The 27601-nt window shown below is 44.8% G+C and overlaps 3 protein-coding genes across 14 annotated transcripts in view; all 3 read left to right on the top strand.

The window, feature by feature from the left end:
* The first annotated feature begins 888 nt into the window (after nt 1-888).
* On the top strand, nt 889-18355 carry LOC131193110 (zinc finger protein 268-like). The gene is made up of 2 exons (XM_058172955.1): nt 889-980; nt 14259-18355. Exon 2 carries the CDS (start codon nt 15002-15004, stop codon nt 16778-16780), a length of 1779 nt encoding a protein of 592 aa, XP_058028938.1. The 5' UTR covers nt 889-980; nt 14259-15001; the 3' UTR covers nt 16781-18355.
* Nucleotides 890-27601, top strand: part of LOC131193124 (zinc finger protein 252-like) — a 32953-nt gene continuing 6241 nt past the window's right edge. The window contains exon 1 of one of the 11 annotated variants that reach the window (XM_058172989.1): nt 890-980. The gene's annotated coding sequence lies outside the window, so the exon portion shown is untranslated. The other 10 variants (XM_058172992.1, XM_058172996.1, XM_058172998.1 and 7 more) reach the window with 10 other exon arrangements.
* Nucleotides 939-27601, top strand: part of LOC131193100 (zinc finger protein 850-like) — an 87263-nt gene continuing 60600 nt past the window's right edge. Inside the window, exon 1 of one of the 2 annotated variants that reach the window (XM_058172917.1) lies at nt 939-976. The gene's annotated coding sequence lies outside the window, so the exon portion shown is untranslated. Of the gene's footprint in view, nt 981-27601 lie in introns of both variants that reach the window. The other variant, XM_058172911.1, reaches the window with a different exon arrangement.

The following is a 27601-nucleotide window of genomic DNA, read 5'->3' as shown; positions in this document are numbered from 1 at the left end:
GGAACCACAGGCTGGTTCTGCTCATCAATAAACGGACCTCTTTTCTTAAAAAGCCTTCATTTTATTCCCAGCTTGGAACTGGACCTGGATTTTTCTTCTAACAGGATGTAGAGCAGTTCTGGTCTCCACTGAGAGTCACGCTAAAAAAAGATCAGGAATCTCTAGATCAGCTTTTTACAAAGTAGCGCCCACGATGGATTTTGCACAAGGTGCCTGCCTCAGAATAATCAAGGCGGAAATCTACCTCTGGAAATTGGGGAGGTTGCTCAGAGCAATTCTTGAGGCTGTGCAAGAATGTAGATCAGAACACACTACAAATAATCCTTGACATAGAACCACAATTGAGCTGGGCTGACACAGAAATGAAGGGGGGATCCTATTCTTCAAAGCTCCTGAGAGTAGGACAAGAAGGGACAGAGGGAGACATATCAGAAAGAGACCCAACCGAGAATTAAGGAGAAATTTCCTGCCAGTGAGAAGAATTGATCAGTGGAATGTTTTGCTTGCAGAAGTTGTGGCTGCTCCATCACTGGAGGTTTTTAAGGGGAGACTGCAGAGCCATTTGTCCGGAATAGCAGAGGCTCCCCTGCTTGGAGAATTGATCCCTTCCAACTCTTATTCTGTAAGAACTTCATGAATTATTCAGCCAGAATAATGTCCGGAATAGTGGAAAATGACTGGATGGCATGGAATCGGTGGAAACGTCTTGCAAACGCCTTCCTAGGTAGAGACGGGAGGCGCCTGTCTTACCCCCTCCTATCGGGAGATGGCGGTCAGATGGGCAGCGTCGGCGCCTAGAAAGCCGTGGCTACAGTAAGTGGAGGCATCGGGGGTTGAGCTTTAAGGAGTTAAAACCATCAAGTACTGCATTGCTAGAAGGGAGGGGAGAGGAGTGCAGGATCCAGCGGATCGCTCACGGGAGGAAGGAGGTGGCCGAGGAGCTTCTGGGCTCTTCCAGGAGTCGAAGCGGCAGCTGGTGGGTGAGTGGAGGACCGGTTGGAGGAGAGGCTGGGAGCAGGAAAGGCTGCTGGGTTTCCTCCGCAGCGTGGAAGCAGAGAAGCAACTAGAATAGAGAGTAGAACACAGAAAAACACAGTCGGAGGGGACCTTGGCGATCGCGTAGTCCAACCCTCTGCTCAAGCATGAGGACTTAGACCATTTCAGACAAATGGCTGTCCAGTATCTTCTTCAGAGCCTCCAATGAGAAGCACCCACAACTTGGGAAGACAAGCCCTTCCACTAGTCTCTGTCAAGAAATTTCTTCTGTCCTTCATTGGTTTCCATCCATTACTTCTTCTCTTGCCTTCTGGTGCTTTGGAGAAGAAGTTAATCTTCTCTTCTTTGTGGCTGCACCTCAAGTATTGGAACATGTCATCTCTAATCCTTCTTTTCACCAGACTAGACCTACCCAATTCCTACAACTGTTCTTCATATGTTTTCGCCTCAAGCCCCCAGTCATGTTGGTTGCTCTTTCATTTCTTCCTGTTCAAAGGATTAAGGATCCAGTATAGCTGACCCTCTAATTATCTCCTCTATCTTTTGCACCACAGAGTTGTCAGGTTCCTCAGGAACCTTTAAGAAGAAACTGGACAGCCACTTATCCAGAATGATATGGGCTCTCCTGACTGAGCAGGGGATTGGTCTAGATCTAGAAGATCTCCAAGATCCCTTCCAACTCTGTTGTTCTGTTATCGACCTGCTGGGGGTTTTTTTGGAATAATATCGGAAATCCCCAGAAATCTCTTCTGGGATTTTTGTTTTTTTTTATTTCAAATATCTAGCCAACAAGCATTTGATTTCCTATTGGTTCCCCATCCATGTATTAATCAGGTTCAACTGTGTTTAAGCCAGCACTTTTTTAAAAATAGCTTTGAGAACCTTTGGGATGTTCAGTTGTATAGGTAGTCCTCACTTACCATTTGTTCCCTGAGCCTTCAAAGTTACAATGGCACAGTAAAGGCAGATATACATCTGGTCCACAAATTAGTGCTCATTGTACCACTTGTGCAGTGACCTGAACAAGTCAGCAGTTTTTGTGGTTATGAAGGTGCGAGAAAAGGAGTTGCAACAATTTGGGTTCTGCCAACCGATGCACATTTATGATGGTTTCAGCATCCCACAGTCGGGATCCCCATTTGTGACCTTCCCAGCTAGATTCTTGTCAAGCAAAATCAGTGAGGAAGCCAGCAGGAAGTTGCAAGCCACAGTCAGGTGAACTTGCCTTTAAAAACCCAGTGATTCATTTATCAACTGCAAGAGGGACAGATTTAAGTTGGCACTTTCATGTGATATCATGCTTCCTGACCAGGCTGCTTAGTGACACAGATGCTAGTCCCAAATGCAGTCAGTAAGTGAGGATTGCTTCAATAGGAATGTCACCAGAGTGACAGTATTTTCTGCCCTTACTGAGGACTTCCATACAAAACTGGTGCTTCAAATCTTGCAGAGTCTTTAGGCATCATTTTATCAATTAAAGCCCCCACATCTCTAAAATTAGCACAGAAGATTTGACTGTAACCATTTTGGGTTTAGGGACAGCTTTCAGGCTGAAAACAAATGGATTTTCCACATAAATACATATTTGTAGGTGTGTGTATTTTTATATTTCTCTCTCTATGCATCTATCTACAATTATCTATAATCCATCCCTAACACATCTAGATATATTTCATAATAACTGTTTGCAGTGCTAAGAATTTGTTTTAACCCAAATATTTTATTAATTCATCAAAACGTAAAATATAGACATGCAAAGAAGAAATAAAAATAATGGAAAAATAGGAGGAGAAGAGAGAAAAGTTTCATTTTTTTCAAGTTCTTTATCCATTAAAAGAAAACTTTCTGGTTTTAGCATTATTTTCTCTTTAAGAATCTTCCATATTAAGATGTGAATCTTAATACAATATTTCTTTGTCACATGTCCACCATAAATCATAAAATCACTTATTTACATTTCCAACATTCAAGGTGCCTTTCTACATTCTTGAGAATTTCTTCAATGTTAGATACCAACATCGTAAAACCATTTCGTATAGAGCTTCCTGCCTGAGCAGGGGGTTGAACTAGAAGACCTCCAAGGTCCCTTCCAAGTCTGTAATTCTGTTATATCCTTCCATTGTTTAAGCATTATATTACATCCGAAGTTCTTTGCCCAGTGACTCATACAATGCTTTACAAATTCATTCTGCAAGTTCAATATCAGAGTTCCAGGTAACACCCTCAACCAATGAAGACGCCAAGGCAGGCAATTCCTCAAAGTTCCAATTTATTGAAGTTGTCATTTTGGCACATCTGGGAAAATCTGAATCTGAAAGCTTCCGGTTTTCCCCACCCAAAAGAAAGTCAAAGTTCTCTCGCCTCTCCCCACATAGTATAGTATAGCCTTTATTGTCATTGTACATCATGTATACAACGAAATTGGTTTTAGGCTCACTTGTGCAATCCATGACAAAAAATACAACATATATAGTATAAAGAATAATCCCTATGCAAGTAATTAAGGGAAAAAAGAAAAAGAAAGAAAAAGAAAAACTAGTCATACGTTTCCATTGAGTGTGTAGGTGGAGTGATTGTGGTTGACACCCCAAGGATAGAAACTATTTTTAAACCTATTTGTTCGGCTGGTGATGCTTCAATGTCTTCTGCCTGATGGTAGAAGTGCGAAGAGACACTGACCAGGGTGTGAATCATCTCTTGAGTATCTTTCTTAGTCTGCTAAAGCAGCAAGACCTGGCAGTGTCATCCAGAGGTGTTAGAGGGCAACCAATGGTTTCTTGTGCCAAATTGATCACTCTGTAGTGCCTTCCTTTTCGCAGCAGTTAAACCAGCGTACCATACTGTAATGCAATATGTGAGGATACTTTCTATCGTGGACCGATAGAAAGAGGTCATCAGCCATTGTTCCACCTGATTTTTTTACAGGACTCTTAAGGAAATGAAGTCTTTGTTGGGCTTTGTCAATTACCAGGGATGTGTTGTTTTTCCAGGTGAGAACTTGACTAATAAGCACTCCCAAGAATTTAAAAGAGGAAACCCTTTCCACACAACCCCCCTCGATATACAGTGGGGCAGATTCTTCTCTGTGTTTCCAGAAATCTAGCACCATCTCCTTTGTCTTACAAGTATTTAGATGTAAGTTGTTTTTGAGCACCATGCGGATACTTTCCGGGCTTCTTCCCTGTATGCTAATTCGTCCCCTCCAATTATGAGACCCAACACCACTGTGTAATCTGCAAACCTTATTATGATGTTCATCACACGATCCAATCACTCCACCCTCCTATCTGGAGGCATCCCCCAATCACGTGTATCCAGGCTCCGGCTAAACATCCCTGACTCCCAGAGAAAAGAATGTTATTATGGCTATATATGTGAACCACCTCACAACCCCCCCCCCCCCCGATTTCCCAGGCACTAAATATGGCAGCCCTGAAGATCCAAAAAAAAAGATGGGCTCCAGGACTGATGTTCAATTTTATTATTATTATTATTTATTAAATTTTTATACCGCCCTTCTCCCAAAGGACTCAGAGCGGTGTACAGCCAAAGATAAAACACAGGATATATACAATTAAAACCAATATTTAAAACATAGCAAATTACAAAAAGGCTGAAAATTAAAAATTTAAATTTAAAATTTTAAAATATTAATAAAACCCCAATTTAAAATCAAAACTACTTATGCCAGTCCCGCTTGAATAAATAAATGTGTTTTTAGCTCACGACGGAAGGTCCGAAGATCAGGCACTTGATGTAGGCCAGGGGGAAGTTCATTCCAGAGCGTCGATGCTCCCACAGAGAAGGCCCTACTCCTGGGGGTCGCCAGCCGACACTGTTTGGCGGACGGCACCCTGAGGAGACCCTCTCTGTGAGAGCGTACGGATCGGTGGGAGGCATAGGGTAACAGCAGGCGGTCTCATAAGTACCTGGGTCCTAAGCCATGGAGCGCTTTAAAGGTGGTAACCAAAATCTTGAAGCGCACCCTAAAGACCACAGGGAGCCAGTGCAGACTACGGAGCAGTGATGTTACGTGGGAGCCACGAGCGGCTCCCGTTACTACTCGTGCAGCCGCATTCTGGACTAACTGCAGCCTCCGGGTGCACCTCAAGGGCAGCCCCATGTAGAGAGCATTGCAGTAATCCAACCGAGACATAACCAGAGCGTGGGTGACTGTGCATAAGGCATCCCGATCAAGGAAGGGACGCAACTGGCGGACCAAGCGAACTTGGTAAAAGGCCCTCCTGGAGACGGCCGCCAGATGTTCATCAAAGGACAGCCGTCCATCCAGGAGGACGCCCAAGTTGCGAACCACCTCCTTTGGGGCCACTAACTCGCCCCCAACAGTCAGCTGCGGACGCAGCTGACTGTACCGGGGTGCCGGCATCCACAGCCACTCCGTCTTGGAGGGATTGAGTCTGAGTCTGTTTCTCCCATCCAGACCCGTACAGCTTCCAGGCACCGGGACAGCACTTCGACCGCTTCGTTGGGGTGGTCCGGGGTGGAAAAGTACAGCTGAGTATCATCAGCGTACAGATGATAACTCACCCCGAAACCACTGATGACCTCGCCCAGCGGCTTCATATAGATGTTGAACAGGGTAGGCGAGAGGATCGACCCCTGAGGCACCCCACAAGTGAGGCGCCTCGCGGACGACCTCTGCCCCCCTGTCAACACCGTCTGCGGCCGGTCGGAGAGATAGGAGGAGAGCCACCGATAAACCGTGCCTCCCACTCCCAATCCCTCCAGCCGGCGCAGCAGGATACCATGGTCGATGGTATCAAAAGCCGCTGAGAGATCTAATAGGACCAAGCAGAGGAGCAACCCCTGTCCCTGGCCCTCCAGAGGTCATCCACCAACGCGACCAAAGCCGTCTCTGTGCTGTAACCGGGTCGGAAGCCGGACTGGAACGGGTCTAGATAGACAGCTTCCTCCAGGTGCCGGGGGAGCTGCCATGCAACCACACTCTCTACAACCTTCGCCACAAAGCGAAGGTTGGAGACTGGACGGTAATTCCCCAAAATAGCTGGGTCCAGGGAAGGCTTCTTAAAGAGAGGTTTCACCACCGCCTCTTTCAAGGCGGCGGGGAAAACCCCTTCCACCAAAGAAGCGTTTATAATCCCCTGGAGCCAGCCTCGTGTCACTTCCTGAGCAGCCAGCACTAACCAGGAAGGACACGGGTCGAGTAAACATGTAGTTGCATGTAATCTCCCCAGCAACCTGTCCACGTCCTCGAGAGCCACAGAATCAAACTCATCCCAAATAGTCTCAACAAGACGTGTCTCCGTCATCTCGGTTGGATCATCGCAATCTTGGTCCAAACTATCCCGAAGCTGAACGAGTTTATTGTATAGATAACCGTTAAACTCCTCAGCTCGTCCCTGTAAAGGGTCATCCCGTCCCTCTTGATGAAGGAGGGAACGGGTCACCCGAAACAAGGCGGCCGGGCGGTTATCTGCCGATGCAATGAGGGTGGAAACGTAAGAACGTTTCGCCTCCCTCATTGCCACTAGGTAGGTCTTAGTAAAAGACCTCACTAGTGTCCGATCAGCCTCGGAGCGGCTGGACCTCCAAGTACTCTCTAGGCGTCTTCTCCGGCGTTTCATCTCTCTCAGCTCCTCGGAAAACCAGGGAGCCAATTGAGATCTACGCCGGGTCAGAGGCCGCAAAGGCACGACACGATCCAAAGCCCCAGGCGCGGCCCGTTCCCAGGCCGCAACCAGTTCTTCAGTCGTGCCGTGGGTAAGATCCTCAGGGAACGGCCCAAGCTCCGTCAGGAACCTCTCCGGGTCCATCAGGCGCCTGGGACGGAACCAACGCATTGGCTCCGTCTCCCTGTGGTGGTGAGCGGTGGTCCGAAAGTCTAGGCGAAGAAGAAAATGATCTGACCATGACACCGGTTCCTTCACTATGTCTCCTAAATCCAGATCATTTACCCACTGACCAGAGATAAAAATCAGGTCTAGCGCGCCTCCCCCGATGTGTGTAGGGCCATCAGTTACTTGAATCAGGTCCAAAGCCATCATGGAGGTCTGGAACTCCTGAACCACCGTTGATGACAAGCCGGCCGATGGCAAGTTGAAATCCCCCAAGACCAAAAGTCTGGGAATCTCAACCGCCACGCCAGCAAGCACCTCTAGTAGCTCAGGTAGGGCTGTAATCACGCAGCAAGGAGCCAGGTACGTGATCAACAGCCCCATCTGATTCCGGTGGCCCCACTTCACAAGGAGGGATTCACAACCAGCTATCTGAGGAACAGTGGACTCCCTCGGCTCCAGACTTTCTTTAATCATAACCGCCACCCCCCCACCCCTACCTTGGGCCCTCGGCTGATGGAATGCACGGAAACCCGGAGGGCACAGTTCAACCAGGGGTACACCCCCTTCTGTGCCCAACCAGGTCTCCGTAATGCCCATAAAGTCCGCGGACTCCCTCTGAATAAGGGGAGCCTTATTGACCACGGACCGGGCATTGCAAAGCATCAGCCGAAGACCCAAGCTCTGAGGGTCTTGACCATCCAGGGAACGAGTGAGGACTGAGGGGCCGGAGCACATGATCGCTTTTAAACATCGAACATGTGCTCCCGAAGGACGATACGGCCCCCTGCCTCCGCCATATCTGCCCCTCCCACTTACCGTACAGATGGAATAACACTCTCTGCTCTGCACAATCCCCTCCCCCCCTGTCTTCGGACCAACTGAAATAATGTCATGAGCGCGCGCTGGGACTGGACATACCCTCCCCAACGGGTTTCTCCCCCTACCCGTCAATCCCCTCCCCCCCCTTAAAAACCCCTTATTTTAAAACCTATTAAAAAACCCCCAAAGATTCTTCTTCGATGCATGCCACCTCTCTGGGTCCCAAGACCCTTCATTAAGGTAGGCCCTCGATAAAGCAGAGGGCCACTCCTGCGAGGCGGGGGAACCTCGCAGCCGTAAGAGCTCAAGCGCCGAGTAACTCGAAGAAAGTTAAAATAACAGCGGAAGAAAAGGGTATCCCAAGCCGGCAAGATCACTACAGGTATAATAAAACCGACCCCACTGTCTGTATAAGATGTATCAAATGGGGATCGAACTGTCCGAAGTCCGCTGATGGAATTAGCGGACCGGTACACCGCTGCCAGGCAATCACCATAAGGAACGACCATATTCGGAGTTAACTACGTCGGACAGATAACAATTATGTCTGCAATGCCGCTGATGACAGATATAGCGGCAGATATCGTTAACATAACGTCAGCCATAATCTAGGCCTTAAAGCCTGGCGTGGTAAAAAAGGCCACCGATGTCGTTCCCATTAAGATGATAATCCCGCTGATGTCCTTCGTGGTGAGGTGAGTACCGTATGCCAAAAACCATCCAAGCCGCCAATGTCCAACCAATGTCAGGGCCAATGTCCAAGCCGATGTCCAGGCTCATGACAAAGCCGATGTCCAGGCTCATGACCAGACTGATCGTATTAGGTCCAGCGGAAAATTCCAGCCGCCGATGGTACTTGCGGCAAAACGGCAATCTGGGAGGCCAACAGGCCGGAAACCAACAGTCCGGCAGGCCCGCAAGCCACGGCAATCCATGTTCGGGGAGCGCCGAACCGCACCCCCCCAAAATGGTCGCCGCGTCCGTTTCCTACAAGCCGGCAAGCCCTTAAGCACGCAAGTCAGCAATCTGGCCAGCCAGCAATCCGGAAAGCCAGCTGGCCGACAAATCTTCAGGGAGCGCCGTTCCGCCTCCCCCCAAGATGGCCACCGCCATCCGCTGCCCAATCATAACTCCAGCCTCGTTTTTGGCGGCCGAGAAACCAATGAGGTCAAAAACCTCTCCATCGGCCGCCGGAAAGCTTAAATAAGAGGCGGAGGGCTTCGGCAGCTCCGTGGTCGGCTCCATGCGGTTTCCCGGCTCAGGAAACCCGACCCGCTGTCACCGAGGAGCTCAAGACGCCGCCATATCGGGCATGCACAGAAGAATCATTAGACTATGTTACCATCTGGAATGGCCGGGATAAGAACATTTGCCATTCTTCGTATCACGGATGTACTCGCCAGCGGAACTTCTTGGTCTGTGAAAGTCCCCCTCTCGCAGATGTGGCGCTCCACTCTATCAAGGGCCTACCTTGATGATGGAATTTGGAATCCCGAGAGGTGGCATACGGCAAAGAAAGGACTGAGGGGTTTTTTTAAATCGTTTTTTAAAAGGTTTTTAAGGGGAGGGAGGGTTAGGATGGGTTTTGGAGGAAATCCGTCGGGAACATGGCTAGACCCTGCGAGGGCTCGCGGCACAGTTGCTGTGGGTTCAGAGGCGAAGGAGGATGCTGGAGCTTGATTCTATGGGGGCTATTCCATAGGCACGGTAATTGGGAGGGGCAGATATGGCGGAAGCAGGGGCCCGCATCTTGTTTGGGGAGTGCGCACTCGCTATTTGTGAGCGATCGCGCACTCCGGTCCCTCGGACTTTTCTCGTTCCCCAAGTGGCTGGAATCCCCAGAGCCTGGACCTGCGACTGATGTTATGTAATGCCAGGTCCGTGGTGACTAAAGCCCCCCTTATTTTTGATCTTATACAAGAGGGGGGTGCGGACCTGATTGGCATTTTGGAGACCTGGTTGGGCACAGAAGGGGGGGGTGCCCCTTGTGGAAATGTGCCCACCGGGCTTCTGAGCATTTCATCAGCCGAGGGCCCAAGGTAGGGGTGGGGGGGTGGCGGTTATTATTAACGAGGTCTGGATCCGAGGGAGGTCACTGTACCACAGATAACCGGTTGTGAGTCTCTCTTTGTGAAGTGGGGTCAGGGGATGCAGGTGGGCTTGCTGATTACGTACCTGGCTCCTTTCTGCGTGACAGCAGCCCTGCCCGACCTGTTGGATGTGATAGCCGGGATGGCGGTTGATACCCCCAGACTTATGGTTATGAGGGATTTCAACCTGCCGTCGGTCGGTGAAGCATCAGCGGCGGCCCGGGAGTTCATGGCTTCCATGACGGCCTTGGACCTGACCCAGTTAGTTAATGGTCCCACTCACATCGGGGGAAACACGCTGGATCTGATCTTTGTCTCTGGACAGTGGCTGAATGATCTAGAATTAGGGGACTTAATTATCAAACCCCTGTCATGGTCAGATCATTTGCTCCTTCGACTCGACTTTTGAACCACCACCCAACACCGCAGGGAGACGGGCCTGATTCATTGGTTCTGTCCCAGGCGTCTGATGGACCCGGAGAGGTTTCTGATGGAGCTTGGGCCATTTCCTGAGGATCTAGCTCACGGCTCAGCTGAAGAACTAGCCGCCGCCTGGAAAAGGGTGGCGGCGGGGGCTTTGGACCGCGTTGTGCCTTTGCGGCCTCTGACCCGACGCCGATCTCAACTAGCTCCTTGGTATTCTGAGGAGCTGAGAGAGATGAAGCGCCGGAAAAGACGCCTAGAGAGAGGATGGAGGGCCAGCCGTTCTGAATCTGATCGAACACTAGTAAGGTCTTATATTCAGACCTATCTAGTGGCAATAAGAACAGCAAAACGTGAGTATTTTTCCGCTCTTATTACATCGGCAGATAACCGCCCAGCCATCCTGTTTGTCGTGTCCCACTCCTCCGCTGACAGCTGGGTCAGGGAAATCCGAATCAGGCTTGCCTCTGCAGCTCTGCCCAAAGTCCTAGCAAAGTCCTCAGAGCAGGCAGGAGACCAGTAAGTGACTTCAGCAAGATAAGTTTGACTTTTTGCCTGACTCAGAGACTGCCAGAAAGTAGCTCCTTTATATAGGCCATGGGGTGTGGCACCATGACTCAGCACTCATTAAGGCCTGCCCTCCTTCCTCTGTTGCCTCCGTCTCTCCAATCTTCTGATGCGAGGGTCACACCAATCAGCTGTTGGTAATAAACCCTCCTCAGGCTCACCTGCTGTGGAGGAGGGGGAGGGGTCTAGCTGCTCTGTTTGCCTGGGCATGGAGTCAGGGCTGGGGCAGGGAGATTCTTCTTCTGCAGTTTGTGTGGGCATGGAGCCAGGACTGGGACCGGGAGGCATACATTCCTCAGTGTGCGGGAGCAGGTAAGAAGGCCCCGGCTGCTCTGAGGGCGGGCAAGACACAACACTGTTTGGGGTGACCCGCTCCCTCCTTCATCAGGAGGCGCGGGAGGACCCCTTGCAAGGGCGTGCTGAGGATTTTGGACAATATCTGCACAATAAAATCGCTCAGATCCGGGATGGTCTGGATTCAGACTGGGTAGATCCGGACGGGATGACGGAGGTAGGTCTTGAGGATATTATTTGGGAAGAGTTCGATACTGTGGCTCCCGAGGACATGGACAGGATACTCGGGAGGCTGAATGCGACCACATGTTTATTGGACCCGTGTGGTTGGTACTGGCCACACAGGAGGTTACACGAGGCTGGCTACAGGGAATTGTCAATGCTTCCTTGATGGAGGGTGTCTTCCCTACTGCCTTGAAAGAGGCGGTGGTGAGGCCCCTCCTCAAGAAGCCCTCCCTGGACCCAGCTGTTTTATCGAACTATCGTCCTGTCTCCAACCTTCCTTTTGTGGCGAAGGTTGTTGAGAGTGTGGTGGCGCGTCAGCTCCCCCAGTACCTGGATGAAACTGTCTATCTGGACCCATTTCAGTCCGGCTTCAGGCCTGGGTACAGCACAGAGACGACTTTGGTCGCGTTGGTAGATGATCTCTGGAGGGCTCGGGACAGAGGTTGTTCCTCTGCCCTGGTCCTATTAGATCTCTCAGCGGCTTTTGATACCATCGACCATGGTATCCTGCTGTGACAGCTGGGGGGTTTAGGAGTGGGGGGCACCGTTCTTCAGTGGTTCTCCTATCTTTCTGACCGGTCGCAGACGGTGTTGGCAGGAGGGCAGAGATCGACCGCGAGGCACCTCATGTGTGGGGTGCCACAGGGGTCGGTTCTCTCACCTCTTCTGTTCAACATCTATATGAAGCCGTTGGGTGAGATCATTCATGGTTTTGGGGTGCAATGCCACCTGTATGCTAATGATACTCAGCTGTACATTTCCACCCCTAACCACCCCAAAGAAGCCGTCAAAGTGATGTCCCAGTGTCTGGAGGCCGTGCAGGTCTGGATGGGGAAGAACAGGCTTTGACTCAACCCTTCCAAGACTGAGTGGCTGTGGATGCCGGCATCCCGGTACAGCCAGCTGATTCCATCGCTGACTGTGGGTGGCGAAACATTGGCCCCTAGGGAGAGGGTTTGCAACTTAGGCGTCCTCCTGGATGTACGGTTGTCCTTAGAAGAACATATGACTACTGTCGCCAGAGGAGCTTTTTATCAGGTTCGCCTGATACGCCAGTTACGCCCCTTCCTAGACCGGGATTCCTTATGCACAGTCACTCACGCCCTCGTCACTTCCCGCCTGGACTACTGTAACACTCTCTACATGGGGCTCCCCTTGAAGAGCACCCGGAGGCTCCAGCTAGTCCAGAATGCGGCTGCGCAGGTAATAGAGGGAGCAACTCATTGCTCCCATATAACACCTCTCCTGTGCCAGCTGCACTGGCTTCCGATGGTCTTTCGAGTGCAATTCAAGGTGTTGATTATCACCTTTAAAGTGCTCCATGGCATAGGACCAGGTTATTTACGGGACTACCTACTGCCACCAATAGCCTCCCATCGACCTGTGCACTCCCATAGGGAGGGCCTCCTCAGGGTGCCGTCAGTCAAACAATGTCGACTGGAGACCCCTAGGGGGAGGGCCTTCTCTGTGGGGGCACCGGCCCTCTGGAATGAGCTGCCTCCAGGGATACGACAACTCCCTGACCTCCGGACCTTCCGTCGTGAGCTGAAGACTTTTTTGTTTTCCCGCACAGGGCTGGCTTAAAGTAATTTTAATAGGGGTTATTATGGTTTTAATTATAGTTTTAAATTTTGTTTCGGCCTTAATTGAATCAGTTTTTTAAAAGTTGTTTTAATTTTTGTGCAATTGTTTTTTTTTCTGGCTGTAAACCGCCCTGAGTCCTTCGGGAGAAGGGCGGTATATAAAACAAATAAATAAATAAAGAAAGAAAGAAAGAAAGAAAGAAAGAAAGAAAGAAAGAAAGAAAGAAAGAAAGAGCGAGCAGTTTATAAACCTTAGCAATAATATGTTCAACAATTCATTTCCATTTTCCAATTCATTTTTCACAAAATCATATCCATAGCTCTTTTTGTCTAGTTCAAATCTTTCTTTCAATTGTAAATATACAAATCAATGGCAAACATCCTTCTGATTCCAACTCCTCTTTAGATTTGAAGATAGGGTCACAATAATTGAACAATATTATTTGACCATAAGTCCACCAGTCTGGCCTCACCACCATTTCTTTTCTAAAAAAACTTCCTGGGGAGACACCCAAAGAGGAAAGCATGTCTAACAATGTGATGATTAAAATCAACATTTGCTTTAACTTTATCATACCATAAGAGCTGTGCCATCAAAATCTTTCTTCATGCCTGTCAAGCTCAAGGAACCTCTTATTTTGGAGAGTCACTCACTCTTTTTGCCAGAAATCAACAACCATCAAAGTACAATTTCAAATCTGGAAATTTGAGGTCCAGATTGAGGTCAACTCAAATCTCTTTCCTTAGCACATCAAACTGTTTTCCAAAGCACCTGAAGGCCAGACAAGGAATAATGGATGGAAACTGTTCTCACTGTCAGAAAGTTCCTCCTCATTTCTAGGTTGAATCTCTCAGTCAATCACCAATGGAACAGTTTGCTTTTGGAGGTTGTAGGAGCTTCATCACTCATGAGCTTCATCACTTCAGACTTTCATGAAAAGATTGGACTGCTATTTGTCAGAAAATTTGTCTCCTGCTTGAGCAGAGGGTTGGACTAATGACCTATAATGTCCCTTCCAACTCTGTTAATCTGTAATCTGTAACCTTGCAATAATTTATGTTTAATATTTGGTTTTTTCCCTGCCATATAAACGTAGAGATGTCCACCTGCCATAGTGTCATTTATAACATTTAAAGTGTGAAAGAGAAATAGTATGTTTGGTAAAACATTTATCTGAATTACAGAGATTCTACCCAATAGTTGCAGTATAAAGAATGTGATTGACCCAAGTCAACAAGTGTATTTCATGACTGAATGTATATTTGAACTTGAATCTCAGTAATCTTCAATGAGTCAAATAAATCATAATTAACATTAGAAACTATTTCAGCATTGTGGCATGTTTGCTTTTTACTTGTAATGTATACTTTTTTCACATCTTCTGCAACCATTGTATAAAAAAAAACCATTTTAAACTTACACTTTTATTTAAATCTTACAGATGAAGAGGATACCAATAAGACCACTCCGGACAAGTGAGAATAACCAGCAACTTTGAAAATGAAAGCAAATTGAGCCTTCAGAAAAGCACTCAATTCTTCTCTTTCCCCAGCTGGTGAGAGACAAAGGGGGGAAAATCAAGAGATTTCAAACTGGAAAAAGTAGAGGATGCAGAACTCAACAATAGATTACATGAAAAGGTCAAAAGAGATTATTTTTTCCATTCAGAAATAGAGGGAAATATCTAGAGGCGAGTGAGGAGGAAAAAGATAATTGGATATCCACAAAAAGTAGACAGTAATGCAGGTCTCTAGACAGTAATGCAGGCCTTGCCCTGGGAGTAAGAAAATAGTAGCTTGAATCAAAGCTCCATACAACAAAAGATCACACCTATTTTTGACTACTTCAAGAACATCAATTGTGGAAAAGCTCCATAGATGTGCCTACTGTGGGAAAAGCACACATAGCAAATCATAGGCTATGCATAACAGGATCCACACTGGATGAAAGCCAAAGAAATTATCTGAATGTGGGAAAAGATTTAGATAGATTAGCTCCCTTGTGGTTTATGAAAGGACCCACACAGGAGAAGCTCTATAGCTGCTCCCAAGGCAGTAAATGCTTTTGCAAGCATGGCAACTTGATGATACATCAGAGGACTCACAGGAGGGGGAAACCATTTGAATGTGCTAAGATTGTCGGAAAATTTTCAGTCAGAATTCCAACCAGGTGGTACACTAGAGGATGCACACAGGAAAGAAATCGTATCACTGTCCTGATTGTGGGAAAAATTTCACTGCAAATTCCCACCTGGTGATACACCAAACAACTCACACAGGAGAAAAACCGTTTGAATGTCCTGATTGTGGAAAAAGTTTCATTGCAAATTCCCATCTGTTGGAATACCAGAGGACTTACACAGGAGAAAAACCCTTTGAATGTTCTGATTGTGGGATAGGTTTCTGTCAGAATTCAAGCCTGGTGATTCATCAGAGGACTCGCACAGGTGAGAAACGCTTTGAATGTTCTGATTGTGGCAAACGTTTCAGGTGGAATTCCAATTTGGTTAAACACCAGAGGACTCACACAGGAGAGAAACCCTTTGAATGTCCTGATTGTGGGAAAGGTTTCAGTCAGAATTATGATCTGGTAAACCATCAGAGGACTCACACAGGAGAAAAACCCTTTGAATGTCCTATTTGTGGGAAAAGCTTCAGTTTGAATTCCAATTTGGTTAAACACCAGAGGACCCACACAGGGGAGAAACCCTTTGAATGTCCTGATTGTGGGAAAAGTTTCAGTTGGTTCTGCAGCTTGGTGGTACACCAGAGGACTCACACAGGGGAGAAACCCTTTGAATGTCCTGATTGTGGGAAAAGTTTCAGTCAGAATTCTGAGCTGGTAAAACACCAGAGGACTCACACAGGAGAGAAACCCTTTGAATGTCCTGATTGTGGAAAATGTTTCAGTCAGAATTCAGGCTTGGTGATTCATCAGAGGACTCACACAGGAGAGAAACCCTTTGAATGTTCTGATTGTGGAAAACGTTTCAGTTTGAATTCCCATTTGATTAAACACCATAGGACTCACACAGGAGAGAAACCCTTTGAATGTCCTGATTGTGGAAAAAGTTTCAGTGAGAATTCTAACCTAGTAAACCATCAGAGGGCTCACACAGGAGAGAAACCCTTTGAATGTTCTGATTGTGGCAAATGTTTCAGTTGGAATTCCAATTTGGTTAAACACCAAAGGACTCACACAGGAGAGAAACCCTTTGAATGTCCTGATTGTGGGAAATGTTTCAGTCAGAATTCAAGCCTGGTGATTCATCAGAGGACTCACACAGGAGAGAAACCCTTTGAATGTTCTGATTGTGGAAAACGTTTCAGTTTAAATTCCCATTTGGTTAAACATCAGAGGACTCACACAGGAGAGAAACCCTTTGAATGTCCTGAATGTGGGAAAAGTTTCAGTGAAAGGTCCAGCTTGGTGGTACACCAGAGGACTCACACAGGAGAGAAACCCTTTGAATGTTCTGATTGTGGGAAAAAATTCAGTGAAAGGTCCAGCTTGATGGTACACCAGAGGACTCACACAGGCGAGAAACCCTTTGAATGTTCTGATTGTGGGAAAAGTTTCAGTCAGAATTGCAACCTGGTGAAACATGAAAGGAGTCACACAGGAGAGAAACCTTTTGAATGTCCTGATTGTGGGAAAAGTTTCAGTCAAAGGTCCAGCTTGGTGGTACACCAGAGGACTCACACAGGAGAGAAACCCTTTGAATGTTCTGATTGTAGCAAATGTTTTAGTTTGAATTCTCATTTGGTTAAACACCAGAGGACTCACACAGGAGAGAAACCCTTTGAATGTCCTGATTGTGGGAAAAGTTTCAGTCAAAGGTCCAGCTTGGTGGTACACCAGAGGACTCACACAGGAGAGAAACCCTTTGAATGTTCTGATTGTGGAAAATGTTTCAGTTTGAATTCTCATTTGGTTAAGCACCGGAGAACTCACACGGGATAGAAACTCTTTGAATGTCTTCGTTGTGGCAGAGGTTTCAGTGAGAATTCCAACCTGGCGACACACCAAAGGACTCACACAGGAGAGAAACTCTTTGAAAGTCCTAATTGTGAGAAACATTTCATTGAGAATTCCAGGCTGGTGAAACACCATAGGACTGATATAAGAGAAACAACAACAACAACAACAACAACAGTTGGAAGGGACCTTGGAGGTCTTCTAGTCCAACCTCCTGCCAAGGCATGAAACCCTACACCACTTCAGACAAATGGTTATCCAACATCATCTTAAAAATTTCCAGGGTTGGAGTATTCACAACTTCTTCCAGCAAGGTGTTCCACTGATTAATTGTTCTAACTGTCAGGAAATTTCTCCTTAGTTCTAAGTTGTTTCTCTCCTTGATTAGTTTCCACCCATTGCTTCTTGTTCTACCCTCAGGTGCTTTGGAGAATAGTTTGACTCCCTCTTCTTTGTGGCAGCCCCTGAGATAATGGAACACTGCTATCATGTCTTCCCTAGTCCTCCTTTCCATTAAACTAGACATACCCAGTTTCTGCAACCGTTCTTCATATGTTTTAGCCTCCAGTCCCCTAATCATCTTTGTTGCTCTTCTCTGCACAATTTCTAGAATCTCCACATCTTTTTTACATTGTGGCGACCAAAACTAAATGCAATATTCCAAGTGTGGCCTTACCAAGGCGTTATAAAGTGGTATTAACACTTCACGTGATCTTGATTCTATCCCTCTGTTTATGCAGGCCAGAACTGTGTTGGCTTTTTTGGCAGCTGCTGCACACTGCTGGCTCATATCTAAATGGTTGTCCACTAGGACTCCAAGATCCCTTTCACAGTTACTAATATTGAGCAAGGTACCACATATCTGGTACCTGTGCATTTTGGGTTTTTTTGCCTAAATATAGAACCTTACTTTTTTCATTGTTGAATTTCATTTTGTTAGATAGCTCCCAATGTTCAAGTCTTTTAAGATCCTTCTGTATCTTGAGCCTACCCTCTGAAGTGTTAGCTATTCCTGCCAGCTTGGTGTCATCTACAAATTTGATGAGTCCCCCATCTATCCCCTCGTCCAAGTCATTGATAAAGATGTTGAAGAGTACTGGGCCTAAAACAGAGCCTTGGGGTACTCCATTGCATACTTCCCTCCATGTAGATGCAATTCCATTGAGAACTATACGTTGAGTGCGGTTGGTCAGCCAGTTACGAATCTATCTGCTGGTGATGCTGTCTAACCCACATTTTGCTACTTTATCTGGTAGTAGGTTATGATCTACTTTATCAATGCTTTACTGAAGTCCAAGTAAATTATATCGACAGCATTCCTCTGGCCCACTAATTTTGTCACTTTGTCAAAGAATGCAATAAGATTAGTCTGGCATGATCTGTATGTCCCGATTGTGGAAAATGTTTCAGTCGTAATTCTGATTTACTGATACACCAGAGGACTTATACAGGAGTGAAGCCATACGAGTGTCCAGAGTGTGGAAAAAGTTTCACTTACTGTTCTGACCTGATGAAACACCAGAGGACTCACACAGGAGAGAAACCGTATGAATGTCCACAGTGTGGGAAAAATTCAGTCAGAATTCAAGCTGTGAACCACCAAAGGACCTTGTTCTTGGCAAAGAGAGCCAAGAACAAAGATTAAGAAAGTTTTATACATTTTCACTAAAGAAGAAGGCAAGACAAACGGGATAGTAAAATAACATCTAATAAACATTTTAGTAATAATTCTACAATTTGATGAGTCCCCCATCTATCCCCTCGTCCAAGTCATTGATAAAGATGTTGAAGAGTACTGGGCCTAAAACAGAGCCTTGGGGTACTCCATTGCATACTTCCCTCCATGTAGATGCAATTCCATTGAGAACTATACGTTGAGTGCGGTTGGTCAGCCAGTTACGAATCTATCTGCTGGTGATGCTGTCTAACCCACATTTTGCTACTTTATCTGGTAGTAGGTTATGATCTACTTTATCAATGCTTTACTGAAGTCCAAGTAAATTATATCGACAGCATTCCTCTGGCCCACTAATTTTGTCACTTTGTCAAAGAATGCAATAAGATTAGTCTGGCATGATCTGTATGTCCCGATTGTGGAAAATGTTTCAGTCGTAATTCTGATTTACTGATACACCAGAGGACTTATACAGGAGTGAAGCCATACGAGTGTCCAGAGTGTGGAAAAAGTTTCACTTACTGTTCTGACCTGATGAAACACCAGAGGACTCACACAGGAGAGAAACCGTATGAATGTCCACAGTGTGGGGAAAAATTCAGTCAGAATTTCAAGCTGTGAACCACCAAAGGACCTTGTTCTTGGCAAAGAGAGCCAAGAACAAAAGATTAAGAAAGTTTTATACATTTTCACTAAAGAAGAAGGCAAGACAAGACGGGATAGTACGAAATAACATCTAATAAACATTTTAGTAATAATTCTACAATTTGTTCTATTGGTCTCTAGAGGTCCCTATTCCTAAGCCTTGGCTAATGAATGCCCCAGGAGTATACACATTTTATTTACTACAGGCCATCTCTATTCCTAACTTTTAGCTGAGGTCTGCATGTTGTCTAACTCTTGTTACTTTTATCAGCTTTCTAACTACCCAGAATTGTTACAAGATTTACACATGCATATTTCCTGTAGATAAGTATTCTTTGTTCTTGCCAGACAGACTCCACTATTACAGTCTTCTTGATTTACTTTCAAGCGTGTGCCATGACCTGGCTTTATTTTAGCAGACAATCCATCAAAGCCATATGAGTGTCGAGAGTATAGGAAAAGTTTCACTTTCTGTTCTGACCTGGTGAAACACCAGAGGACTCACACAGGACAGAAACCATATGCACGTCCAGAGTGTGGGAAAAGTTTCAGTCAGAATTTCAGCCTGGTGAACCACAGAAGGATCCACACAGGAGAGAAACCAGGGGTGAAATCCAGCAGGTTCTGACAGGTTCTGGAGAAGCTGTAGCAGAAATTTTGAGCAGTCAGGTGAACCAGCAGCGGAAATTTTGAGTAGTTCAGAGAACCGGCAAATACCACCTCTGCCTGGACCCAGAGTGGGGTGGGAATGGAGATTTTGCAGTATCCTTCCCCTGCTGTGGCCACAGAACCGGTAGTAAAAAAATTTTGAATTTCATCACTGAGGGAAACCCTTTGAATGTCCTGATTGTGTGAAACGTTTCAGTCACCATTTTAATCTCATGAGACACCAGAGGATACATACAGGAGAGACCTATAAGTAATGTAGATTTACACAGAGGAGAGAATGTCAAGGAAATCCACATTAGGCAAAAGTGGATGATTTTAGAGAAGGCTTAAATTTCATTTTTGATCTATCATTGGAAGTGTAGGTGAGAAATTGACTGTTTAAGTTCTGCTCTGATTCATTTTACTGAAAAATATCTCAGAAGTAGGCTGTGATTGGAGAGAAAAAATGGAAAATATTAATTTGATAAAAGTGTACTGTCTGGTGGTTTGTTTGTTTTTTTGGTTATTTTTGTGTTTCCCTCTCCACAGGATCCCTCCAGGTTTTGCCCTCTCCACAGGGTCCCTATAGGCATTTCCCTCCTCCCCAGGTCCACATAGGTGTTTCCTTCTCTCACAGGGTCTCTACAAGCCTTTTCCTCACCCACAGGGCCCCCAAAGGCTTTTTTCCTCTCCTGCTGTGTCCCCGCAGGTCTTAGGCCTGACTCCCATCTCACCAGGCCTCACAGCCGCCTCCTCCATAACCTTTGAACATCTCTGAACCTCAAGATGGTGAAGAAGCCCAGGACACGCATCCCAGGGCCACCTGGCTATGTCCTGGAAGCAGCCGTTATTTTCAGTGTGCCTAAGATTCAACCCTGGGCCATGTGATGGACTTGTGGAAGCAGCTGCCATTTTGTTACATCTGCCTCAGGGCCAAAATGGCGGCTGCTTCTGAGTCATTGTCACGTGGGGAGAGGGAGAAACTGCTCTGTTTCCTTAACACTCTGGAAACTGCGTTAAAGGATTGTGGGTGCACTGAAAATGATGGCTGCCTCCAGGAGATCTCCAAAAAGTAAGTGTGCAATGGGTGAGGGGCATGTAGGGATAGGCACAAGGCTCAATGAAAAAAGCAATATAAAATTTCAGATGAAAAGGCCTTGCAGATGAATCTGATGAAGAAGAGCTGTAGGAATATTGAGTTGAGGAGAAAAGAGATCCTGGCTTTGATGATAGGATCTAAAAGTTTTATTAGCAACTCCTACTGTGATCTCGTTTTTTTGGAGGTGCCTGCTTGTTCCTCTTTGATGGCTGCTGGGTGATAGCAGCACACTGACATATCTATTGTATCTACTTGGTGGCGGCAATGTGAGAAAAAAATCTTTCATTTTTAATAATGCATTGTGTAATGTAAGAACTATCAATACCTTTTGGCAAGGAAAAAAATCGGGTAGCATCAGTGTTGCTATGAATGTTAAGGCAAAGCAATGCAATGGAAACAGAGCCAATAGATGAAATGGCCGCTATCACCATTCTTACTATATTAAATCTGCATTAAAATGGCAGTGGAGAATGCTTCTTGTTGGAAGAAATTTTCCCAGTTCATTCCCAGCTGGGACACACTATAGAAGCTGAGAAGAAATGGATGCAGAAGCCAGCTGCCAGAAAGTGAAAGTCTTTTAATGTAGGAAGGCAAGAGAAAAGTGCCGCAGCCCAAGCATTCCTGGCTTGCAAGCAGAGTGGGTCAATCCTTTTCCTGGGGATTTGTCTTTCCTATCCTGAGGGTTAATTCTGTCAGGAAAGAGGAAAAGGTGGGTTCCAGGTGAGTTATTTTAGTTGGCTTGAGTACTTTCAGGATCTTCTTCATAGTCCAGGTTTTTTTGTTATTCCTACCTTAGTCCAGACTTTTAGTTTACTTTGTTATTTCTTGTAAGGAGTGTTAATGGCTTTTGGCAGCACACCCAGACTTTCAATCAGTTCCGGTTGGGACTTTTGTTTTAGGCTTTCATAAAGTGAAAGGACTGGCTTGAGTCTCTTGGCACCATGGGAGCTGTTCTGGGAGCTGTTCTGACCCAGCAAAACAAGAAACAGACTCGTCAGTAAAAACCCCTTTTTTTACCTCTTGTGAATTAATTGCATTCACCCACTGAAAGTCCAGGCAAAAGTCCTGCAAGGAGTTAACTGCAGCAGCAGACCTTATCAGTTCCTTAGGATAATTGCAAGGCCTTGAGCTCCCAATGGAAAGGCTGCAAATTAAGTTCTGACATGCAGTCTTTGTTGCTGAAACACAATGAGCAAAAACTCCAGAAAAAGAACTGTTGTCTCCTACAACAACCGCTCCCCTTTCCTTCTATTTATTCCCAGGGAGGAGCCATTCAGAGTCCACATTTGCTGGACTCCTTGTCCTCCGTTGTTCACCTCTCCTAATGCTCTGCGCATACACCCATCTGGAACAGTTCTCCGCTGGAAGCTGGCGGGCCACAACAGGAGCCACAGGAAATCAGTCATAAAGTTTTGGGATTGTGGGGGATATTAAAAGGCAGAATATTCTATATCCCCAGAAATGGAGAAATTGAGAAACATGCTTTTAAAGAAAGAAAGCAATAATAGTCCCCAACAGATATTTTGCGTTCATTAAGAAAAACTGGGCCAGCCTATTCACAAGTAAAAGACTTTTTTTTTTGTCACAACAGTATATACAAACATCAACATAAACAATAATTCATCATGAGAGAAAAAGTATATATAAGTAAAAGTATAAGTAAAAGTATGCATATAATATTATAATGAAGAGAACAATAGGACAGGAATGGTAGGCACTTTTGTGCTTTTATGCACGCCCCTTATAGTCCTCTTAGGAATGGGGTGAGGTCAATGGTAGACAGTATAATAGTAATATAATATAATAGTAATATAATATATAATATTATAATATAATATATAATATAATAATAGTAATATAATATAATATAATAGTAGACACTTTCATCTCCAGGATGGGATTAAAATTTACATTCTCCACCACCCGAATCCTTTTTTTCCTCAAGTTTGTTATTTTTTATTTTTTTACATACATATCGATGTGTGGAGTATCTTATATTTTTGGTACAAATAAAACAATATTCTTCATATTTAATACGGTTGACAATCTTATATAGTTTTAGTAATAATACATATATTTTGTTGAATTATAATCATTTGATTATTCAATATTTCAGTGTTATTTTTATGCCAATCTCCATATACTAAATGTCACTCCTTTTACTACAAATAAAATATTAATATTTGTTGTATTTAAAAGACTTACATAGTTCTAATTGTAATACACACATTTATATTTAATTATAATCTTTCCTTGTTTATCCCCTAATTTTTAGTTATGCCACTGTTATATTTAAAAATATTCCCTTTTTAATTGCATTTTACTACAAATAAAATAATATCATATTTACGTTTGACAAGTTACGTAATTCTAATAATACATATTTTTATACCCATCACCATATTCAAAAATTTTCAAGATAACTGTCATTTAAATTCTAGGTTCCTTTCTTGTTATTACTTTACCTTGTAATGTTGAAGAGGGACCCCAATATAGATACCCCAAAAACTAGATATTACTAACCTGTATCACATATAGAAGTCAACGTGTCACTTAAAAAGCAGAAGTATACCATTGGGCAGGGATGTGGTGTTGCAAGCTTTCGGGAAAGTGCAGAAATATTTCTACAAACTGTTCTTTGTAACCTGTTCCAGTAACTATATCTGGTAAAGGAGGGGGCATTGAGAGTAACGTATGTATCAACATATGTATCCGGAAAGTGTATGATAAGAGTAGTCCATATTTGGGCTTTTGTCTGTTTTAACCAATTAGGATAACTTCTTTCTTTTGCTTATGACAATATCTGTAATCAAAGGTATAAAAGGTTATGCTTGAGCCTTGCTTGAGGCTCAGACCTTTGTTTTCCACGTGAGTGGGGGTCTGTGTCCTATTTGCGCAAATAATAAATTAATTCTTGTTTCTCAAATCCTTCGTGGTCTTGTCTCCTCACTTTAAGACGAAAGTTTTCTATTACAATGTAACACTGTATATTCCATTAGTCCCTCTTTTTCTAACTTCCAACCCTATTTTAACTTCTATCACTATTGTTTTTAAGAAATGTTCCCTTTTTTATCCATCATAACTCACCCACTTTAAAGCTTTAATTATTCATTTCTTAGCTTGTCTCCCATATTCCTCTCTTGGATCTTTATCTTTATCTGCTTCCACTTCTTGGCCAATCCTCTTAAAGATTTCTCCCTTCTCTACCCTGTTCCATTGTCTAATATTCAAGTTGTCTACTCTTCCCCCCCCCTGCCCTCAAAAAAGTTTCCCTGCAGTTCCAGTTCCTGTTTAACTTCCCTTAAAATACTCTCCCCTTGGTTTATTTCATCCATCAATATTTTTTTTATCACCTTCTTGTCATTTCTTTTTATTTGTTGTTTTGTCTGTTCTATTTTTTCAGCTGCTCTTTCAGTTAGCTCCTCCTCTTCCTAGGCGTCCTGGTTGTTGCAATTGTAAAGGCCGAATATTATATTTCCTTGAATGAGAAATGGAGAAACATGTTTTTAAGCAGGAAATGGACTCACTATTAATAGCCATCATCATCCTCACTAGCCCACAGCATATGTCCTCACTTAACAGAGAAAGAGATAGCTAGGTCTTTCAAGGGAAATGCTCTTATCCAAGATCCAACAAAGATAACATTAGCCCTCTACCTATCTAGCAACAGAACTGACCACATGGCAGCTGGGAAGATTATATCACCCAGCAAGGCTCAACCAGGCCTGGGACTCAGGACAGCCTACAGAGTTGCCCTGCATGGCCCCATGGGAGTCTGACAACCAATCAGAATACAAGCTCAAATTCAAAAGCTTAGAGAGGGTATGAAACTCGGGCACTCTCAGGATCTCTTCCCTTTTTTTTCTTCACCCAACATCTTCAAGGCATGTGATCCTGTCCCCCATTAAACCTTCTTTCCAAGCAACTTCCATGAATCCAGTGTCTTTTCCCCCACTTGGAACGGAACCCGAAGGATATTTCTTCCAACAGACACTACAGGTAATCCTTGACATGCAACCACAATTGAGCTGGGCTGACACAGAAAGGGGGGGAGTCTATTCTTCAAAGCTCCTGAGAGTAGGACAAGAAGGGACAGAGGGAGACATATCAGAAAGAGACCCAACCGAGAATTAAGGAGAAACTTCCTGCCAGTGAGAAGAATTGATCAGTGGAATGTTTTGCCTCCAGAAGTTGTGGCTGCTCCATCACTGGAGGTTTTTAAGGGGAGACTGCAGAGCCATTTGTCCGGAATAGCAGAGGCTCCCCTGCTTGGAGAATTGGTCCCTTCCAACACTTATTCTGTAAGAACTTCATGAATTATTCAGCCAGAATAATGTCCGGAATAGTGGAAAATGACTGGATGGCATGGAATCGGTGGAAACGTCTTGCAAACGCCTTCCTAGGTAGAGACGGGAGGCGCCTGTCTTACCCCCTCCTATCGGGAGATGGCGGTCAGATGGGCAGCGTCGGCGCCTAGAAAGCCGTGGCTACAGTAAGTGGAGGCATCGGGGGTTGAGCTTTAAGGAGTTAAAACCATCAAGTACTGCATTGCTAGAAGGGAGGGGAGAGGAGTGCAGGATCCACTGGATCGCTCACGGGAGGAAGGAGGTGGCCGAGGAGCTTCTGGGCTCTTCCAAGAGTCGAAGCGGCAGCTGGTGGGTGAGTGGAGGACCGGTTGGAGGAGAGGCTGGGAGCAGGAAAGGCTGCTGGGTTTCCTCCGCAGCGTCGAAGCAGAGAAGCAACTAGAATAGAGAATAAAATAAAGAAAAACACAGTCGGAGGGGACCTTGGAGATCACGTAGTCCAACCCCCTGCTCAAAGCATGAGGACTTAGACCATTTCAGACAAATGGCTGTCCAGTATCTTCTTCGGAGCCTCCAGTGAGGAGCACCCATAAGTTGGGAAGACAAGCCCTTCGACTGGTCGCTTTAGGATTTAAAGATTTAAATTAGCGCTGCCATGTGATTTCATGCTTCCTGATCAGGCTGCTTAGTGACTCAGATGCCAGTCCCAAATGCAGTCAGTAAGTGAGGACTGCTTCAATAGGAATGTCACCAGAGTGGTTGTGGACAGTATTTTCTGTCCTTACTTGGAACTGAGGACTTCCATGGCAAAACTGGTGCTTCAAATCTTGCATAGTTTTTAGACATCATTTTATCTGTTAAAGCCCCCACATCTCTAAAATTAGCACAGGTTTGACTGTAATCATCTTGGGTTTACGGACAGCTTTCAGGCTGAAAACACATGGATTTTCCACATATGTACATATTTGTAGGTGTGTGTTTTTGTATTTCTCTCAGTTTGCATCTATCTCCAATTGTATAATCCATCTCCACAGCTCTAGATATATATCATAATAACCTTTTACAGTGCTAAGAATTTTTTACACAAATATTTTATTAATTCATTAAAAGCTAAAATACAGACATGCAAAGAAGTAGTAAAAATAATGGAAAATGGGAGGAAAAGAGAAAGAGTGAAATGGGTAGGGGAAAGGAAAAAGAAAAGCATTTTTTTCTGACATTTTTGGTGCTGTAGAATAATAATATAAACCCTCAATTATTTACTTTTATATAAAAATATGAACTAGTTTCATTTTTTCCCCAAGTTCTTTATCCACTAAAAGAAAACTTTCTGGTTTTATCATTATTTTCTCTTTAAGAATCTTCTGTATTAAGATGTGAATCTTAATACAATATTTCTTTGTCACATGTCCACCATAAATCGTAAAATCACTTATTTACATTTCCAGCATTCAAGGTGCCTTTATACATTCTTGAGAATTTCTTCAATGTTAGACACCAATGTCATAAAACCATTTGGTATAGAGCTTCCCGCCTGAGCAGGGGATTGGACTTGAAGACTTCCAAGGTCCCTTCCAACTCTGTAATTCTGTTACATTCTTCCAGTGTTCAAGCATTATGTTAAATCCAAAGTTCTTTACCCACTGATTCATACAATGCTTTACATACTCATTTTGCAAGTTTAATGTCAGAGTTCCAAGTAACAACCTCAACCAATGAAGACTCCAAGGCAGGCAATTCTTCAAAGTTCCAATTTATTGAATATGTCATATTGGCACATCTGGGAAAACCTAAATTTGAAAGCTTCCGGTTTTCCCCACCCAAAAGAAAACCACAGTTCCATTCCGTGCAGCCACATGCCATCACATGATCCAATCACTCCAGCCTCTCAACTGGTGACATCCCCCAGTCACGCCTCTCTAGGTGCAGGATGAACGTCCTTGACTCCCAGAGAAAAGAATGTTGTTATGGCTATATATCTCATACATCTCACAATCCCCCCTCCCGATTTCCCAGCACTAAATTTGGCAGCCCTGAAGATCCAAAAGAAAAGTTAGATCCCAGGATTGATGTTCAATTTTAATAGCAGTTTATAAACCTTAGCAGTAATATGTTCAACAATTCATTTCCAATTTCCAATTCATTTTTCTCAAAATCGTATCCATAGCCCTTTTTGTCTAGTTCAAATCTTTCTTTCACTTGTAAATATATAAGTCAATGGCAAACATCCTTCTGATTCCTCCTCCTCCTCCTCCTCCTCCTCCTATTTGAGGATAGGGTCACGATAACTGAAAGATATTATGTGACCATAAGTCCACCAGTCTGGCCTCGCCACCATTTCTCTTCTAAAAAAACTTCCCGGGGAGACACCAAAAAGGAATGCATGTCTAACAAAGTGATGATTAAAATCAACATTTGTTTTAATCTTATCACAC

Source organism: Ahaetulla prasina, chromosome 2, assembly GCF_028640845.1.
Source record: "Ahaetulla prasina isolate Xishuangbanna chromosome 2, ASM2864084v1, whole genome shotgun sequence".
Lineage (NCBI taxonomy): Eukaryota > Metazoa > Chordata > Lepidosauria > Squamata > Colubridae > Ahaetulla > Ahaetulla prasina.
The sequence above is the reverse complement of the archived record's forward strand: the minus strand, read 5'-3'. Positions and strand labels throughout refer to the sequence as shown.

What these genes read in the sequence shown, in the direction of transcription:
- LOC131193110 (XM_058172955.1), top strand. Translation starts at nt 15,002, where the DNA reads ATGCACACAGGAAAGAAATCGTATCACTGTCCTGATTGTGGGAAAAAT.